The sequence below is a fragment of the Monodon monoceros genome, unplaced genomic scaffold (genome assembly GCF_005190385.1).
Source record: "Monodon monoceros isolate NGI ecotype Baffin Bay Population unplaced genomic scaffold, NGI_Narwhal_1 Super_Scaffold_2, whole genome shotgun sequence".
In the NCBI taxonomy this organism is placed as follows: domain Eukaryota; kingdom Metazoa; phylum Chordata; class Mammalia; order Artiodactyla; family Monodontidae; genus Monodon; species Monodon monoceros.
Genome location: NW_021703776.1, coordinates 82,357,235 through 82,375,800, shown reverse-complemented (window position 1 = coordinate 82,375,800; position 18,566 = coordinate 82,357,235). Strand labels below are relative to the sequence as shown.

The 18,566-nt window shown below is 39.5% G+C and overlaps 1 protein-coding gene across 7 annotated transcripts in view; it reads right to left on the bottom strand.

Moving 5' to 3' along the window:
* The window catches only part of AHCYL2 (adenosylhomocysteinase like 2), a 172,627-nt gene that overhangs the window by 14,636 nt on the left and 139,425 nt on the right, over window positions 1-18,566 (bottom strand). For all 7 annotated transcript variants that reach the window (XM_029233039.1, XM_029233038.1, XM_029233037.1 and 4 more), the window contains 5 exons: window positions 16,974-17,080; window positions 15,191-15,307; window positions 11,334-11,397; window positions 10,764-10,852; window positions 8,041-8,111 (listed from right to left, as the gene is read on the bottom strand). In XM_029233039.1, the coding sequence (XP_029088872.1) occupies window positions 8,041-8,111; window positions 10,764-10,852; window positions 11,334-11,397; window positions 15,191-15,307; window positions 16,974-17,080 (448 nt within the window). The remainder of the gene's footprint in view (window positions 1-8,040; window positions 8,112-10,763; window positions 10,853-11,333; window positions 11,398-15,190; window positions 15,308-16,973; window positions 17,081-18,566) is intronic.

Below are 18,566 nucleotides of genomic sequence, written 5' to 3'. Positions count from 1 at the left end.
AATGGATCAGAGACCTAAATATGAGAGCTAAAACTATAAAACTCTTAGCAAAGCATAGGAATAAATCTTTGTGACCTGTGTTAGGCAATGGTTTCTTAGATAACACCTAAAGCACAAGCAACCAAAGAAAAAATAAACTGGACTACACTGAAATTAAAAACTTTTGTGCTTCAAATGATACCACTAAGAAAGTGAACAGACAACCTACACAATGGGACAAAATAACTGTAAATCATAAATCTGATAAAAATTCTTACAACTCAATAATAAAATTTATGAAGAACTCTTACAAATCAATAATAAAAAGACAGCTCATTTTAGAAATGAGTAAAGGATCTGAATAGAAATTCTTAAAAGAAGATGTACAAAAGATGTGCCAACACACATGAAAAGATGCTCAACATCATTAGGGAAAGGCAAATCAAAACCACAGTGACACACTATTTCACACATACTAGGATAGCTATAATCCAAAAATCAGACAATAACAAGTGTTGACAAGGATGTGGAGAAACTGCAACTCTCATACATTGTTGGCAGGATTGTAAAATAATGTAGTTACTTTGGAAAAGTTTGGCATTTTCTCAAAATGTTAAAAGTAGTTATCATATGATCCAGCAATTCCACTTGTAGGTATATACCCAAGAGAACTGAAGACATGTCCACAGAAAAACTTGTACACAATGTTCATAGCAGCATTATTCATAATAGCCAAAAAGTAAAAACAACCCAAGTGTCTATCAACTGATGAATGGATATCACTGAAATGTGATATAACCTTAAAATGGAATATTATTCAGCAATCAAAAGGAATGAAATACTGATACACACTACAACATACATGAACCCTGAAAATATTATGCTAGGTAAAAAAAGTCACAAAAGACCACATATTGTATGATTCTGTTTATATGAAATATCTGAAATAGGCAAATCTATAGAGACAGAGAATTTAATGGTAGCCTAGGGCTGCAGAAAACTGAAGAGTAGAAAAAAGAGTGAGTGCTAATGGTATAAGATTTATTTTGAGGATGATGAAAATGTTCTGGAATTCGATAATGGGGTTGTACAACTTTAGTAAAAATCACTGAACTGTATGCTTTATTGTTTAAAGATTTTTTTTGATGTGGACCATTTTTAAAGTCTTTATTGAATTTGTTACAATATTGCTTCTGTTTCATGCTTTTTTTTTTTGGCCCCAAGGCATGTGGGATCTTAGCTTCCCCAACCAGGGATCGAACCTGTCCCTCCTGCATTGGAAGGTGAAGTGTTAACCACTGGACCACCAGGGAAGTCCCTGAACTGTATACTTTTTTATTTTTTTGAATTTTATTTTATTTTTTTATACAGCAGGTTCTTATTAGTTATCTATATATATTAGTGTATATATGTCAATCCCAATCTCCCAATTCATTACACCACCACCATCCCCCCACCCCCCACCACTTTCCTCCCTTGGTGTCCATACGTTTGTTCTCTACATCTGTGTCTCTGTTTCTGCCTTGCAAACCAGTTCATCTGTACCATTTTTCTAGGTTCCACATACATGCATTAATATACGATATTTGTTTTTCTCTTTCTGACTTACTTCACTCTGTATGACAGTCTCTAGATCCATCCACGCCTCAACAAATGACTCAATTTCGTTCCTTATTATGGCTGAGTAATATTCCATTGTATATATGTACCACAACTTTTTTATCCATTCGTCTGTCGATAGCTGTTTACGTTGCTTCCATGACCTGGCTATTGTAAATAGTGCTGCAATGAACATTGGGGTGCATGTGCCTTTTTAAATTATAGTTTTCTCTGGGTATATGCCCAGGAGTGGGATTGCTGGGTCATATGGTAATTCTATTTTTAGTTTTTTAAGGAATCTCCATACTGTTCTCCATAGTGGTTGTATCAATTTACATTCCCACCAACAGTGCAAGAGGGTTCCCTTTTCTCCACACGCTCTCCAGCATTTGTTGTTTGTAGATTTTCTGATGATGCCCATTCTAACTGGTGTGAGGTGATACCTCACTGTAGTTTTGATTTGCATTTCTCTAATAATTAGTGATGTTGAGCAGCTTTTCATGTGCTTCTTGGCTATCTGTATGTCTTCTTTGGAGAAACGTCTATTTAGGTCTTCTGCCCATTTTTTGATTGGGTTTTTTTTGTGTGTGTGTTATGTGGGCCTCTCATTGTTGTGGCCTTTCCTGTTGCGGAGCACAGGCTCCAGACGCGCAGGCTCAGCGGCCATAGCTCACGGGCCTAGCCACTCAGCGGCCTGTGGGATCTTCCCGGACTGGGGCACGAACCCATGTCCCCTGCATCGGCAGGCGGACTCTCAACCACTGCGCCACTAGGGAAGCCCAGGGTTGTTTGTTTTTTTAATATTGAGCTGCATGAGCTGTTTATATATTTTGAAGATTAATCCTTTGTCTGTTGAATCGTTTGCAAATATCTTCTCCCATTCTGAGGGTTGTCTTTTCGTCTTGTTTGTAGTTTCCTTTGCTTTGCAAAAGATTTTAAGTTTCATTAGGTCCCATTTGTTTATTTTTGATTTTATTTCCATTACTCTAGGAGTTGGATCAAAAAAGATCTTGCTGTGACTTATGTCAAAGGGTGTTCTTCCTATGTTTTCCTCTAAGAGTTTTATAGTGTCCAGTCTTACATTTAGGTCTCTGATCCATTTTGAGTTTATTTTTGTGTATGGTGTTGGGAGTGTTCTAATTTCATTCTTTTACATGTAGCTGTCCAGTTTTCCCAACACCACTCATTGAAGAGACTGTCTTTTCTTCCATTGTATATCCTTGCCTCCTTTGTCAAAGATTAGTTGACCATAGGTGCATGGGTTTATCTCTGGGCTTTCTATCCTGTTCCATTGATCTATATTTCTGTTTTTCTATTTTCTGTTTTTGTACCATATTGTCTTGATTACTGTAGCTTTGTAGTATAGTCTGAAGTCAGGGAGTCTGATTCCTCCAGCTCCGTTTTTTTCCCTCAAGACTGCTTTGGCTATTCGGGGTCTTTTGTGTCTCGATACAAATTTTAAGACTTTTTGTTCTGGTTCTGTAAAAAATGCCACTGGTAATTTGATAGGGATTGCATTGAATCTGTAGATTGCTTTGGGTAGTGTGGTCATTTACACAATTTTGATTCTACCAATCCAAGAACATGGTATATCTCTCCATCTGTTTGTGTCATCTTTGATTTCTTTCATGAGTGTCTTATAGTTTTCTGAGTGCAGGTCTTTTACCTCCTTAGGTAGGTTTATTCCTAGGTATTTTATTCTTTTTGTTGCAGTGGTGAATGGGATTGTTTCCTTAATTTCTCTTTCTGATCTTTCGTCGTTAGTGTATAGGAATGCAAGAGATTTCTGTGCATTAATTTTGTATCCTGCAACTTTACCAAATTCATTGATTAGCTCTAGTAGTTTTCTGGTGGCATCTTTAGGATTCTCTATGTATAGTATCATGTCATCTGCAAACAGTGACAGCTTTACTTCTTCTTTTCCAATTTGTATTCCTTTCATTTCTTTTTCTTCTCTGATTGCCGTGGCTAGGACTTCCAAAACTATGTTGAATAATAGTGGTGAGAGTGGACATCCTCGTCTTGTTCCTGATCTTAGAAAAATGCTTTCAGTTTTTCACCATTGAGAATGTTGTTTGCTGTGGGTTTGTCATATATGGCCTTTATTATGTTGAGGTAGGTTCCCTCTATGCCCACTTTCTGGAGAATTTTTATCATAAATGGGTGTTGAATTTTGTCAAAAGCTTTTTCTGCATCTATTGAAATGATCATATGGTTTTTATTCTTCAGTTTTTTAATATGGTGTATCACATTGATTGATTTGCATATATTGAAGAACCCTTGCATCCCTGGGATAAATCCCACTTGATCATGGTGTATGTCCTTTTAATGTGTTGTTGGATTCTGTTTGCTAGTATTTTGTTGAGGATTTTTGCATCTATATTCATCAGTGATATTGGTCTGTAATTTTCTTTTTTTGTGGTATCTTTGTCTGGTTTTGGTATCAGGGTGACGGTGGCCTCATAGAATGAGTTTGGGAGTGTTCCTTCCTCCACAATTTTTTGGAAGAGTTTGAGAAGGATGGGTGTTAGCTCTTCTCTAAATGTTTGATAGAATTCACCTGTGAAGCCATCTGGTCCTGGACTTCTGTTTGTTGGAAGATTTTTAATCACAGTTTCAATTTCATTACTTGTGATTGGTCTGTTCATATTTTCTATTTCTTCCTGGTTCAGTCTTGGAAGGTTATACCTTTCTAAGAATTTGTCCATTTCTTCCAGGTTGTCCATTTTATTGGCATAGAGTTGCTTATAGTAGTCTTTTAGGATGCTTTGTATTTCTGAGGTGTCTGTTGTAACTTCTTTTTCATTTCTAATTTTATTGATTTGAGTCCTCTCCCTCCTTTTCTTGATGAGTCTGGCTAATGGTTTATCAATTTTGTTTATCTTCTCAAAGAACCAACTTTTAGTTTTATTGATCTTTGCTATTGTTTTCTTTGATTCTATTTCATTTATTTCTGCTCTGATCTTTATGATTTCTTCTACTAACTTTGGGTTTTGTTTCTTCTTCTTTCCCTAGTTTCTTTAGGTGTAAGCTTATATTGTTTATTTGAGATTTTTCTTGTTTCTTGAGGTAGGCTTGTATTGTTATAAATTTCCCTCTTAGAACTGCTTTTGCTGCATCCCATAGGTTTTGGATTGTTGTGTTTTCATTGTCATTTGTCTCTAGGTATTTTTTGATTTCCTCTTTGATTTCTTAAGTGATCTCTTGGTTATTTAGTAACATATTGTTTAGCCTCCATGTGTTTGTGTTTTTTACGTTTTTTTCCCTGTAACTGATTTCTAATCTCATAGTGTTGTGGTCAGAAAAGATGCTTGAAATGATTTCAATTTTCTTAAGTTTACTGAGGCTTGATTTGTGACCCAGGATGTGATCTATTCTGGAGAATGTTCCGTGCACACTTGAGAAGAAAGTGTAATCTGCTGTTTTCAGATGGAATGTCCTATAAATATCAATTAAATCTAGCTGGTCTATTGTGTAATTTAAAGCTTGTGTTTCCTTATTAATTTTCTGTTTGGATGATCTGTCCATTGGTGTAAGTGAGGTGTTAAAGTCCCCCATTATTATTGTGTTACTGTCGATTTCCTCTTTTAAAGCTGTTAGCAGTTGCCTTATGTACTGAGGTGCTCCTATGTTGGGTGCATATATAATTGTTATATCTTCTTCTTGGATTGATCCCTTGATCATTATGTAGTGCCCTTCCCTGTCTCTTGTAACAGTCTTTATTTTAAAAGTCTATTTTATCTGATAAGAGCATTGCTACTCCAGCTTTCTTTTTTTTTTTTTTTTTTGGTACGTGGGCCTCTGACTGTTGTGTCCTCTCCCATTGTGGAGCACAGGCTCCAGACGTGCAGGCTCAGCAGCCATGGCTCATGGGCCCAGCTGCTCTGAGGCCTGTGGGACCCTCCCGCACTGGGGCACGAACCTGTGTCCCCTGCATTGGCAGGCAGACTCTCAACCACTGCACCATCAGGGAAGCCCCCAGCTTTCTTTTGATTTCCATTTGCATGGAATATCTTTTTCCAATCCCTCACTTTCAGTCTGTATGTGTCCCTAGGTCTGAAGTAGGTCTCTTGTAGACAGCATATATATGGGTCTTGTTTTTGTATCCATTCAGCAAGCCTGTGTCTTTTGGTTGAAGCATTTAATCCATTCACGTTTAAGGTAATTATTGATTTGCATGTTCCTATTACTGTTTTCTAAACTGTTATGGATTTGTTTTTGTAGGCCCTTTTCTTCTCTTGTGTTTCCCACTTAGAGAAGTTCCTTCAGCATTCGTTGTAGAGCTGGTTTGGTGGTGCTGAATTCTCTTAGCTTTTGCCTGTCTGTAAAGCTTTTGATTTCTCTGTTGAATCTGAATGAGATCCTTGCTGGGTAGAGTAATCTTGGTTGTAGGTTCTTCCCTTTCATCACTTTAAATATATCATGCCACTCCCTTCTGGCTTGTAGAGTTTCTGCTGAGAAATCAGCCGTTAACCTTATGGAAGTTCCCTTGTATGTTATTTTTCGTTTTTCCCTTGTTGCTTTCAATAATTTTTCTTTGTCTTTAATTTTTGTCAATTTGAGTACTATGTGTCTTGGCATGTTTCTCCTTGGGTTTATCCTGCCTGGGACTCTCTGTGCTTCCTGGACTTGGGTGGCTATTTCCTTTCCCATGTTAGGGAAGTTTTTGACTACAATCTCTTCAAATATTTTCTTGGGTCCTTTCTCTCTCTCTTCTCCTTCTGGAACCCCTATAATGCGAATGTTGTTGTGTTTAATGTTGTCCCAGAGGTCTCTTAGGCTGTCTTCATTTCTTTTCATTCTTTTTTCTTTATTCTCTTCCATGGCAGTGAATTCCACCATTCTGGCTTCCAGGTCACTTATCTGTTCTTCTGCCTCAGTTATTCTGCTATTGATTCCTTCTAGTGTATTTTTCATTTCAGTTATTGTATTGTTCATCTCTGTTTGTTTGTTCTTTAATTCTGCTAGGTGTTTGTTCTTTAATTCTTCTAGGCCTTTGTTAAACATTTCTTGCATCTTCTCGATCTTTGCCTCCATTCTTTTTCTGAGGTCCTGGATCATCTTCACTATCATTATTCTGAATTCTTTTTCCGGAAGGTTGCCTATCTCCACTTCATTTAGTTGTTTTTCTGGGGTTTTATCTTGTTCCTTCATCTGGTAGAAAGTCCTCTGCCTTTTCATTTTGTCTGTCTTTCTGTGAATGTGGTTTTCCTTCCACAGGCTGCAGAACTGTATGAACTGTATACTTTAAAAGAGTGACTTTTACAGTATGTAAATTACATCTCAATAAAAAAATTAGATTGTCTTGGTTGTATGACCTTGTGAATTTGCTAGAAAACATTGAATTATATACTTAAAATGGGTAAAATGTATATGGTAAGTGAATTATATCTCAATAAAGCTACTTACAAAAAAAGAGATCGAAGGATTGATGTGAAAAAGAACAGTTTCTTTTTTCTTTTTTTAAAAATAAATTTATTTATTTATTTTTGGCTGTGTTGGGTCTTCGTTGCTGTGGGCAGGCTTTCTCTAGTTGCGGCAAGCAGGGGCTACTCTTCGTTGTGGCGTGCGGGCTTCTCATTGCGGTGGCGTCTTTTGTTGCAGAGCACAGGCTCTAGGGCACACAGCTTCAGTAGCTGTGGCACACGGGCTCAACAGTTGTGGCTCGTGGGCCCTAGAGCGCAGGCTCAGTAGTTGTGGCGCACAGGGTTAGTTGCTCCATGGCATGTGGGATCTTCCCGGACCAGGGATCGAACCCACGTCCCTTGCATTGGCAGGCAGATTCTTAACCACTGTGCCACCAGGAAAGCCCTAAGAACAATTTCTTATGGTTCTTCTTTGCCCCCAGCTCTCCCTGAGACTACAAATAATAGTTTTATTCTTAAATATTCTGATTTTCCTCCTTTAAAATAGAATTATAAAGTAAACCCAATATTCCAATCGCTTATGGTTCTAACATAAAGATAAAATATCTCAGTCCAAGGAAAGTAGACATATCTGCATATTCCTCTCTAAAACTCAAAATCTACATCTTTGGGAATTAACACAACTACCTTTTCCACTTTCTCTAACTAGAAAGAATTTTGCTCTAGCCTTGCTTTAATTACAGGGACTAGAGAGAAATACACATCACTTTTGGAAGTAAAATTTTCAAAACTGTACAAATTTAAGATCTAGCTTCCCACATAAAACTCACTGGTAGCCATCTCCTAGGTAGCTGAGGATGAATGGAGATATGGAACAGTTAAAAAGACTAGAGAGAAACTTTCCTCTAGGGATGACCTAATGGTATACTTTTGGTCAGAGTTCTAAAGAGGTAGGAAGAATGTGAAAGATTGGTTTTGTGGACTACTATCTCTGGCTTTTAGAGTTTGGTTTCGTTCAGAACATTTCCAGTCGTTTTCCACTTGTTCCATGAAAGTGTTCCCAAGTGCCACCCCATTTTATATGTCATAATCATACCTGTACAGGTAATAACAATATCCACTTGTCGGATGACCTCATTTAATTTCACCAGTCGAAATCCATCCATACTGTAGAAATAAAGCATGATCAATTAACCTAAAAAAGCAGCTGGGGAGCCTTCCGCTACACAACCTCAAAAGCTATTACCCAAGTTGCTTTGGTACCTACATCACTTTTGGTACCTACATCACTTTTTAGTACAGCTGGACTATTCTTAGTGAAAAATTCAAACTCTTTCCTTAGTTCATACAGGACAGAAATAAAAGGTTCTTTCTATCACTGGGACCTAATTCTTCCTGATAATAGGGAGGCAGTGTTAACCATGAAACCCCAATCAAGTTTCTAGAAAGTGCCATTTTACCTGAACCTACTACCCCATTGAAATTGCTCTCCCCAAGATAATCAGTGATCTCCTGAATGCGAAAAACAATTTTTTTCTTAGACTCTAATATTACTTGATATCCTCTGCTACATTAAACATTATTTGCATTCTTAAGGCTCTATACTCTTGGAGTCCATGATACCGTTTTCTCACTTTTTGATCGCTCCTTCTTGATCTCACTCAACCTTTAAATGTTGGTACTCTGTAGGGTATTCTTTTCTCTATTCTTTCGGCACTTATCCATTCCTTTCCCTTGGCTACAAATGATGCCTCACAGGTGGCTGATTTGCACATTAACATCCAAAGCTTCAGAGCCATAGATCAAATTATCTACTGGATAGCTCCTCCTCATGTCCCACAGGACCTCAAACTTATTGTGCTTGAAAATAGACTCATTATCTTACCCACACCACCAATTCTGTTTCTCTTCTTCTATATTTTCTATCTTAATCAACAGCATTACTGTTCACCCAGCTCTACGAGTCAAATAAACTAGAATGTCCTAGCCTACTGCCTCTCCCTAATTAAAATTGTCACCACATCTGGTTGAGTCTTTTTCCTTAATTCCTTAAAATCTTAATTCTTAATCTATCCCCTCTTTTCTATACGTGCAGGCCTGATGTTCAGGTCTTATTATTTCTTGCTGTAGTAGTCCCTGGCCCCATCTCATCGCCTCTAGGTTTATGTCTCTCTAATTCATTTTGCAGAGTGATTTCCTGAAATGCCATCTGGCTCAAGTCACTTCCTTGCTTAAAATACTTTGGTGACATTGTCTGGTATCAGGATAAGACCCAAATACTTATGTTGATATATGATTATACTGACATATGATTCCTACTCAGGTATTACCACTCCCCCAAATTTATCCTATCGGGCAGCTCCATTAAAACACTTCCAGCTTCTTTAATATAAACATGCTGTGCTCTCTCCTTCCTAGGTGACCTTGCATATGTCGCCTGTACCTGGAACATACTTCCAAACTAAGAAGTCACTTAAATAAGTTTTAAGACTCAGCTCCATTGACACCTCTTTCTACCCTCACCGCCCTGCTCTTTAGTTAGATATTCCTCCTTTGTGCTCCTACAGAAGCATGTGCTGTTTATCTCTATCACAGCACTTACTACACTGCACAGAGGTTATTTGTCTGTGTGCTTCTAAAAGCAGGGACCTTGTCTCATTCATCTACTCATCTTTCATCCTCAGCACAGAGCACAGTACCTAACACAGAATAAGTGATCAGTTCACGTCTATAAGATAGTTTCAATCAGTACCTCAGTCAATATTAAAACACATTCAGGTTTCTCTAATGAACCCTGAAAAAGTGCTAGAATGGTGATAGTTCCCTTCGTGTGCTGGAGCCCTGACTCAGGCAAAGCCAACAACTCTGTTGGGGAAAACTGTGTGTTGATGGCTACGGTGTGTGGGGAGTGGTAGGACAGGGGAAAATGGTTATGGAAACATCTTTATGCCATGCCTCATCTATGCTGGGTGCCTTCCTCTGGAGGGTTAATGGTAAAGATTGGATGGGTTATTCAAGGCTACAGGCATGGGGACTTTGCAGTAGTTTTCAGGGACAGTGGTATTTTATCCTGCTGAGGGTGGCAAGAGACAATTTTAATAATAGCTACCACTTAGTGAGGTATTTATTATGTGACAGCACCTCTATACTTTACATAATTATATACTTATTATATAATGTATAATAATTATATCATTATTTTCTGAACTTTCATAATTGAAGTAGATAAGATTATCCACATTTTTAGATGGGAAAGGAACTATTTTTTTTTAAACTTTTAATTTTGGAATCATTTCATACTTAGGAATAGTACAAACAACTCCTATATACCCTTCAGTAAGAGTTAGTAGAGTTTATCCTTCATTTAGGTTTGTCTGATATTTCCTCCTGATTACATTAGGTTATGCATTTTGGGGAGGAATGTGACAGAAGTGCTCTTTTCATTGCATCACTTCAGAAAGGATCTGATGCCAGCCTATTTCTTTTTTGATCATTGTTTTCAAAGGGAGAAGGATGGCATGTGGAGCTGATAAGGGGCTACTTGCTCTCTGGTTCAAGGTGTCCCCTGTTACTATTTCCACAGGAGTTCTAAATTGTAGCTTCTGCCAGCCTCCGCTCTCTCAGAGCAGAGCTCCTAGATCTTTGAAAGACAGGTGCTTACAGTTAATAGCAGCCTCTCAGGATCTGGGCAGCTTCTCAGGATCTAGGCCCCTCTAAGATGAAATGTGGCATTAACTAGGCCATTCTTCGGAGGCAGTTAGAAGATAATATGTTAGACAGTGGTGAGAGGAAAAAGCAAATCTCCTTTTGCATGCTTACCAGGCTTGAAGAGCACAGATGGGGTCAATCTCAGTTACATACACAATGGAGCCCATAGCTTTTAAGGCAGCACAGCACCCCTTCCCCACCTGATGAGAGCAGAAAGTACACATAATAAGGAAAGTCACAAAGAAAACAGTTTCTCAAAGCTTCTGGTAAAGTGTACCCCCCTTTCCTCCACCAAAAGGAATTTCACTGAATAGATTCACGCTTAGGGAAAAATCAGAAAAAAAATAAAATGAATGCAGTTCATAAACAAACTCCTAAACCCTGCTTAGCACATGCATGTGCATAAGAACACCCACACTCACGATTTATAATCAAAACACAAGCTAAAAGAACATCACAAACAGTGCACTGGAACAGTCAGAAAATCAACTTAAAGAAAAAATAGCAAAAATGCAATGGGAAAAAGAAAGACTGTACTTTAACCAGAGGGCCTCTGAAGTTACTTTTGTCCCACTTAAAGTGGTAAATGAATGTACTTTTATGTCCATACAAGTGAAAAATTCTAGTATATTTCAGCAAAATACATTTTAAACACCTAATAATTGAAAGGTTAAACCTTACCTCTCCATAGCCACAGACTACCACCTGCTTCCCACCAAACATCATGTCTGTTGTTCTTTTAAGTCTATGGGGGAAAAAAAATTAAATCAGAAAAATCTCTTGTTTCTCGCTTGAGATTAGATTGAGCCCCTTTGTCTTCATGTTTGGGTTTTGTTTTTTTTTGGTTTTGGGTTTTTTTTTTAAATGTTGAAAGCAAGCCTGGTTTCTATCCTAGAGAAACTATTTAATGACAAGAAAGAAAAGTTCAATAAAATATGTATTTTCTTTTTCTTTTTTTTTTTTTTTTTTGCGGTACGCAGGCCTCTCACTGTTGTGGCCTCTCCCGTTGCGGAGCACAGGCTCCAGACGCGCGGGCTCAGCGGCCATGGCTCACGGGCCCAGCTGCTCCGCGGCATGTGGGATCTTCCCGGACCAGGGCACAAACCCGTGTCCCCTGCGCCACCAGGGAAGCCCAAAATATGTATTTTCTTATCCATGCTATCCAATCAATTCCATCTCTATGTGAGGCCTTTTTTCTTTTTGTTCCCCTTGTTTTGAGAGTGGTACAGAAGGGAAGAAGCTATAGACCACAAAGTAACTTTTAAATATAAATGTAATTTTTATTTAGGAGGTGACAAAGCTCTGGTTTAATGTGAACGTTGTAGCTTATTGAATTAGACACATAAAATATAATGCTGATAAATGAGTCCTACATTTAGTAGTATCAAAATCGCCAACAGGTGGGCTTCCCTGGTGGCGCTAGTGGTTGAGAGTCCGCCTGCCGATGCAGGGGACTCGGGTTCATGCTCTGGTCCGGGAAGATCCCACATGCCGTGGAGCGGCTGGGCCCATGAGCCATGGCCACTGAGCCTGCGCGTCCGGAGCCTGTGCTCTGCAACGGGAGAGGCCACAACAGTGAGAGGCCCGCGTACCACAAAAAAAAAAAATCGCCAATAGGTCCCACATTAATTCACCAGGGAGGGTAATGGGCAACAAGGTGGAGAAGAGCCTTGAAACACACCAACACTGACTACATGAGGTAGTGAGTTTTCTGGGCTGAGTCCTGCTCAGACATGTTCTACCTCTTTGTCTCTGATTCTCTATGAAGCTAGAATAAAGGTCCTTACTGTTTTCAGGGTCTCTTGGAAGAAGTTGTAGGAGCAGTTTCTGGTTTCCCTGTAGGGTCAGTTGGTCTCCCTTCTCTAGGAAGCCCTGGCTAGGCAGAAGAAACTTCAACTAAAACCTGCCATTCTGAGACAGATGGTTCCGACAAATATTTGTAGGTCTTTCTACTCATCTGTTAACCTCTCCTGTTGAAAAGTCTATAAATGCCCCAAAGGCAAAGTAGAAATCCTATCTTTTTAATGATTTGACAACTCCACTCACTAGGAACTGGTATAACTCCATGAACTCCAGTGAAACTCAATAAATATCAATTAAGTGCAGAGGCAGTTTCTGTTGAGTGAAGAGGGTAAGTCTGGCTGGGCTACCACCATACTCAAAAGCCATGGCTTAGAATGGTCCTTGACTGGCTCAGCACAGCAAGGAAATCAATAATCATATTTCTGAGCCTCCTTTGCTTTGACCACCCACAAGCCTTTCTGACTCTCTTCCCAAAGGAAGATGACTCTCTCTTTGTGACTACAAATGACTGTGTGGTGGAAGGGAAACTTCATCAACACCACTACTCTGCAAATGATAGGCTGACAGGGTGGATTCCAGTTAGGCAGTGATTTCCTTGTGATCTGAGGGACCCAGATCTGCCTCAAGGTTCAAGGATAAAGGATAGAAAAGACCTCCGTCAAGAAAGGACTTTTGGGGATGTGAGGGTAAGCTGTCTGGCGGTGTATAAGAGTCATGCCAAGTCTCTGACTTCTCTCTAATTCTTCTAGCCCCAGAACTCTTCAGAAGAGTTCCTGAAATATGGTCTGTTTTATGACCTAAAAATCCTATCTGGGATATCCTTTTTCTTCCTACCAAGTCTTCCTTCCTCAGTCTCCATAAGGCTGCACCTGCCTTGCTTTTTGGCATTGCAGACCAATTACAGAAGTGTCCTCTAGGACTGAGTGGGGCCATTCCCTCATAGCTTATGGTGCAGTGTGCAACCAGCTCAGAGCTACAGAAGCTCAATCCCTAATCCTTTCCTCATATGGACTCTCTATTTTGCAGCCTTCCCTGGAGCATACTTTGCTGCTTCTTTAACTTCTCCTACTCTCAACTCCTCTGAGTCTACGGCTATACCACCCTGAATGCACCCAGTCACATCTCAACTCCTCTGAGAGGAGCAACTGCCCATGACCCAATTGGAAAGTTTTTCACCATCTGAAGATGCCAACAAGCTCTTACTACTACTCAGGTTTCCAGTAGATGGGTGATGTTTTTCCTATTTCTTTATTAACTTTAACTCCAGCTCCACTGCTTCCATCTTACTTTCACTTGCATACATTTCTGATGTTAAAGTATCTTTCTTATCCACAGGGTAAACACTGCTTAGGAGGGACTCTGTCCATGTTTATGAGCTAGTAGAGGTACCTTCATGCATCTTTTACTAAATATAGGCAGATTTTAGGCTCATAGATTTGGGAGTTGAAAAATCTATAAGAAACAGTTGTGGATGAGTAAATATTTTTATGAGTATATATCCAAATCATTATTATCAGGTGCAAAGCTGTGCATCACAATAACAGTTATATGTGGACAGAACTAGGGACAGTCTGTAAACAGACTGATAGAGTAAGGATTCACTCAAATGTCCAATCTATCTGATAATACTACTGAATCTATAGGAGTAATAATTAAAAATAGTTTGAATTTGCATTGAACACCCCCCTCCAGCCCACAAAAAAAAAAAGATTTCAAAGTAAAAGTCTTCTTATAAGATCTAACTCAATCCTAAACTTACTATATAGGGTTCTAGAAAGAAGGGCAAGGGAACTAACATTGATCCCCAGGTTTCATACCTTATCTCATTTAATCCTCACAATAACTCTATGAGATAGGTCTTACTGTCACCATTTTACAGATGAGGAAATAGGCACAGAGAGGTTAAATAACTAGTCTGAGGTCTTAGAGTTAATAAATGATAGAGCCAATTGTTAAACCAAAGTCCTTCTTGCTCCAGTGCCTGTGGTGTTGCAAATTGCCTGGGGTTCAGACTAGTAATGTGGCCCACAGGCCCTTTCTTCACTTTTCCATTAACTAATACATGATGGAAGCCATTTGGCTTGGCAATATTCTAAACCAACTTAATGGTTTCACATAGGGAATTACTGAGTCTTCCCAGCAAGAATGAAGGAATTTCAGGACACAAGTGTAGAAACAGAAACTGGGCACTGGAAGAACACAATTTTTGGTATATTATATCTAAGTAGATTTTGTCAGACTTGCAGTCCTTACAGATTTGAAAAACTACAAATGCCACTGGGAAATAACCCTGTGCTCACCACAACTTTCCAGATGGCCAGAGAATTGTATGATAGTTGGTGCTTAAGAACTGACAACATAACCTGGAAGAGAAATACCAGGAACCTTTTCCTAAACCATCAAAGATATTTACCTATTTATAATGACTTTAGTTACTGACTCCCAGGCCTGATAGGGTGACTGTAAAAACTGCCACCAATAGATAGGGGCTGGTCTGACTTTTTAAGTAAAATAGATTTGCTTGAAATAGTGATAGCAATGGTAGCTCTGGGTCATAAAATATTGAGTGTGATGTAAGTGACAGCAATGGTAGCTTTGGGTTACAAAATATTGAGTATGATGTAGCAATAGATCCAGAGGTACTACACAAATCATTTCTAGAAATAACCAAAACCAAAAAATTTAGAACCTCAATTCAACAACTCAAGTTCATCCCAAAGATAACAAAACATTACCCATCAAGAATTGATTCACGGCAACAGTAGAGGTTGTCAAATTTCTGTTTGGTGACTGAGTCATTGACATTCATGGCTGGAACACATAGCTTCCCAGCTTTGGATAGCTGGTACAGCCTGAGGATGAAGGAGATCAAGAAGAACATAAAACAATGAGATATTGCAATCGACCATCAGTTTCATATCAAATTTCACAAATAAGTTAATTGAGTAGGCATGAGAGCCTGAGACACAACTAATTTCATCCTATAAGGTGTATACAGAGAAATAAAGAATACCTTTCCAGAATCTGTATACAGCTTAGAAATAAAGATATTAATCAAAAGGCACGTGGGGAAAATCTTTGACCCACCACTAAATTTTAAGCATTAAAATGTAAAATTTTTAATTGCTTATTAGTTTTATTTCCCTTTTTAATTATAAAAAGAGAAACTTTAAGTACTATTTTAATCCCACTACTCTAATGCAACAATTTTAACTTTCAAATAGTTTAACTTTCCAATAGTCTCAATTTTATAACTTCAGTACATATACCTATAAATATGTATATCTGTATATAGGGGTTTTATTTAAACTGAGTCAACTAAAAATTAGAACCAGGTGTTTTATTCAAAATTCATCCCTTTCTAAAAGTTTGAAAATATGGGACAATCCATAGTTTTATACATTCAAAAAGATCACAGTATATTGAAGCAGTGATGGTGGCTTATTCAAAATTTACTTCCCTAAAACTTTCATACTTTCAGTTCTTTCTGGGTAAATAACAGGAAACAGAAATGGTTACAATTTTACTCAGGGAATTAATGCTCATTTGAGAAACAGAACCCTAAATCCTTGTTCTCTGTGTAAGAACATAAGCTCTATGAGGGCCCAGGCTTTTGTCTGTTTTCCCCACTGCTAGATCCCTAGCATGGTTCTTAGAGTAGTTCCTGGTCCACTGAAGAAGTTCAATAAATAGATGTTGAATAAATGAATTCGTCCAAAGAGGACAAGCGGTCATTGTATTACAATGATTAGAAAACATGAGGACCACACTTATTCCCTTAGCTACTCCCCCCTCACTATTTTAAGTTTCCTATTTGTGTTGTTAATTTAAAAAACAAGTGTGCAGGGCTTCCCTGGTGGCGCAGTGGTTGAGAGTCCGCCTGCTGGCGCAGGGGACACGGGTTCATGCCCCGGTCCAGGAAGATCCCACATGCCACAGAGCGGCTGGGGCCGTGAGCCATAGCCGCTGAGCCTGCGCGTCCAGAGCCTGTGCTCCGCAACGGGAGAGGCCACAACAGTGAGAGGCCCACGTACCGCAAAAAAAAAAGACAAAAAAACAAATGTGCAGACTCAGATATCATCATTTCAGATCAGGTTTCAATTTTTAACATAATGTATTCTATAAGTATGTGATTATAAGAATATATATCCAGGGGCTTCCCTGGTGGTGCAGGGGTTAAGAATCTGCCTGCCAATGCAGGGGACACAGGTTCGAGCCCTGGTCTGAGAAGATCCCACATGCTGCAGAGCAACTAAGCCTGTGCGCCACAACTACTGAGCCTGCGTGCCACAACTACTGAAGCCCAAGCGCCTAGAGCCCGTGTTCCACAACAAGAGAAGCCACCACAATGAGAAGCCCGTGCACTGCAATGAAAGAGTAGCCCCCGCTCGCCGCAACTAAAGAAAGCCTGCGTACAGCAACAGAGATCCAACGCAGCCAAAAGTAAATAAATAAAAATTTGTAAAAGAATATATGTCCAGGCTGCATAAAACTAGGCGTACCCATGTCAAATCTTACCTGTGGACTCCAGTAACACTCTCTTCCACTATGCCCTTGATTTTCTTAAACATGTTGGGATACTTCTTATAAATCCAGTGAGTAAGATCCCCTCCATCATCCAAGATCTGCAATAATAAGCATCAATAATGTCATATTTCAAACTTCCCAAATGGTTATGCAAAATAACTTAAGAGTCAGTATAATGACCAACAGTCATTACACTGAAGAAAAAAAAACAAGTGAGGGACTTCCCTGGTGGCGCGCTGGTTAAGAATCCGCCTGCCAATGCAGGGGACATGGGTCCGAGGCCTGGTCCGGGAAGATCCCACATGCTGGAGAAGAGCTAAGCCCGTGCGCCACAACTACTGAGCCTGCGCTCCAGAGCCCATGAGCCACAACTACTGAGCCCACATGCCACAACTACTGAAGCCTGCATGCCTAGAGCCTGTGCTCCGCAACAAGAGAAGCCACCGCAATGAGAAGCCCGCGCACCGCAATGAAGAGTAGCCTCCACTCGCCGCAACTAGAGAAAGCCCGCGCACAGCAACGAAGATCCAACGCAGTCAAAAACAAACAAACAAACAAAAAAACAGTGAAATGAAAGGCCAACTGTAATTCTCACAGCCAAGTGACCTTCCCAAATGACATACCCGCTAGGATCAAAATATACAGCAGCGCAATGAGGATTTTCTTATGGACTAATAGCTTAAGTGATTACCTAGACCATTAGCTCTTGGCTGTACTGTTGGTAGTCAGAAAGCCTAAACTTGATATTAGCATATTTATATTGGTTGAATTCAGGACTTTAAATATCATCAGTAAAAGCTTAGTTTAAATAAAGCCAGATAATTAGTCTCCCTCCCAGAACAATGGCTTACAAATGTGTATTCGTTAATCCTTTACTTCTCCCAAAGTACAGGCACTCTCCTATCCAAAATGATCAGGCAGCACTGTAGGGTTTTGCCTAGCACAACCTCACACTCTCTATCAACCAAATTAAAAATAACTAGGGAACTGTGCAGCATGTAGGTGTGCAAGCATGCCTCTGAACAGCTCATCACTGTTTCAGGTTGGGATTAAAGATAAACACAATGCTGTGCCCACTGGAGCTTTCATCAGCAGAGGAAAGTTTCTGAATTATAAATAAGCTAAAGAAAGACCAGCTTAGAATACTATTAGGCAGTAGGCTGTGGCATTTCAGCCCTTCACCTAACTGTTAGAAACGCTTGGCAGGACTTTCCAAGTTGTTACACCCACCCTCCTGGAAAGACCCACAGGACTAAGCTGCCCTCCACTGGCAAGCACCCATTTTGCAGTCCCATCAATTATCAACTCTACTACAAGTGCCAAAGATGCCATCCTGGACACCTGGGTACAGAAAATCTCCAACCTCATGTCTACCACCTGATCTTTTTTGCTTCTGCTCTTGTTTTCGTTTTTGTTTTGGCCATACCGCTCGGCTTGTGGGATCTTAGTTCCCTGACCAGGGATTGAACCCGGGCCCTTGGCAGTGAGAGCACCGAGTCCTAACTGCTGGACCGCCAGGGAATTCCCACTTCTGCTCTTGTTGTTGATCTATTTTCTCTGATTCCACTAAACCTTATTTGAGAG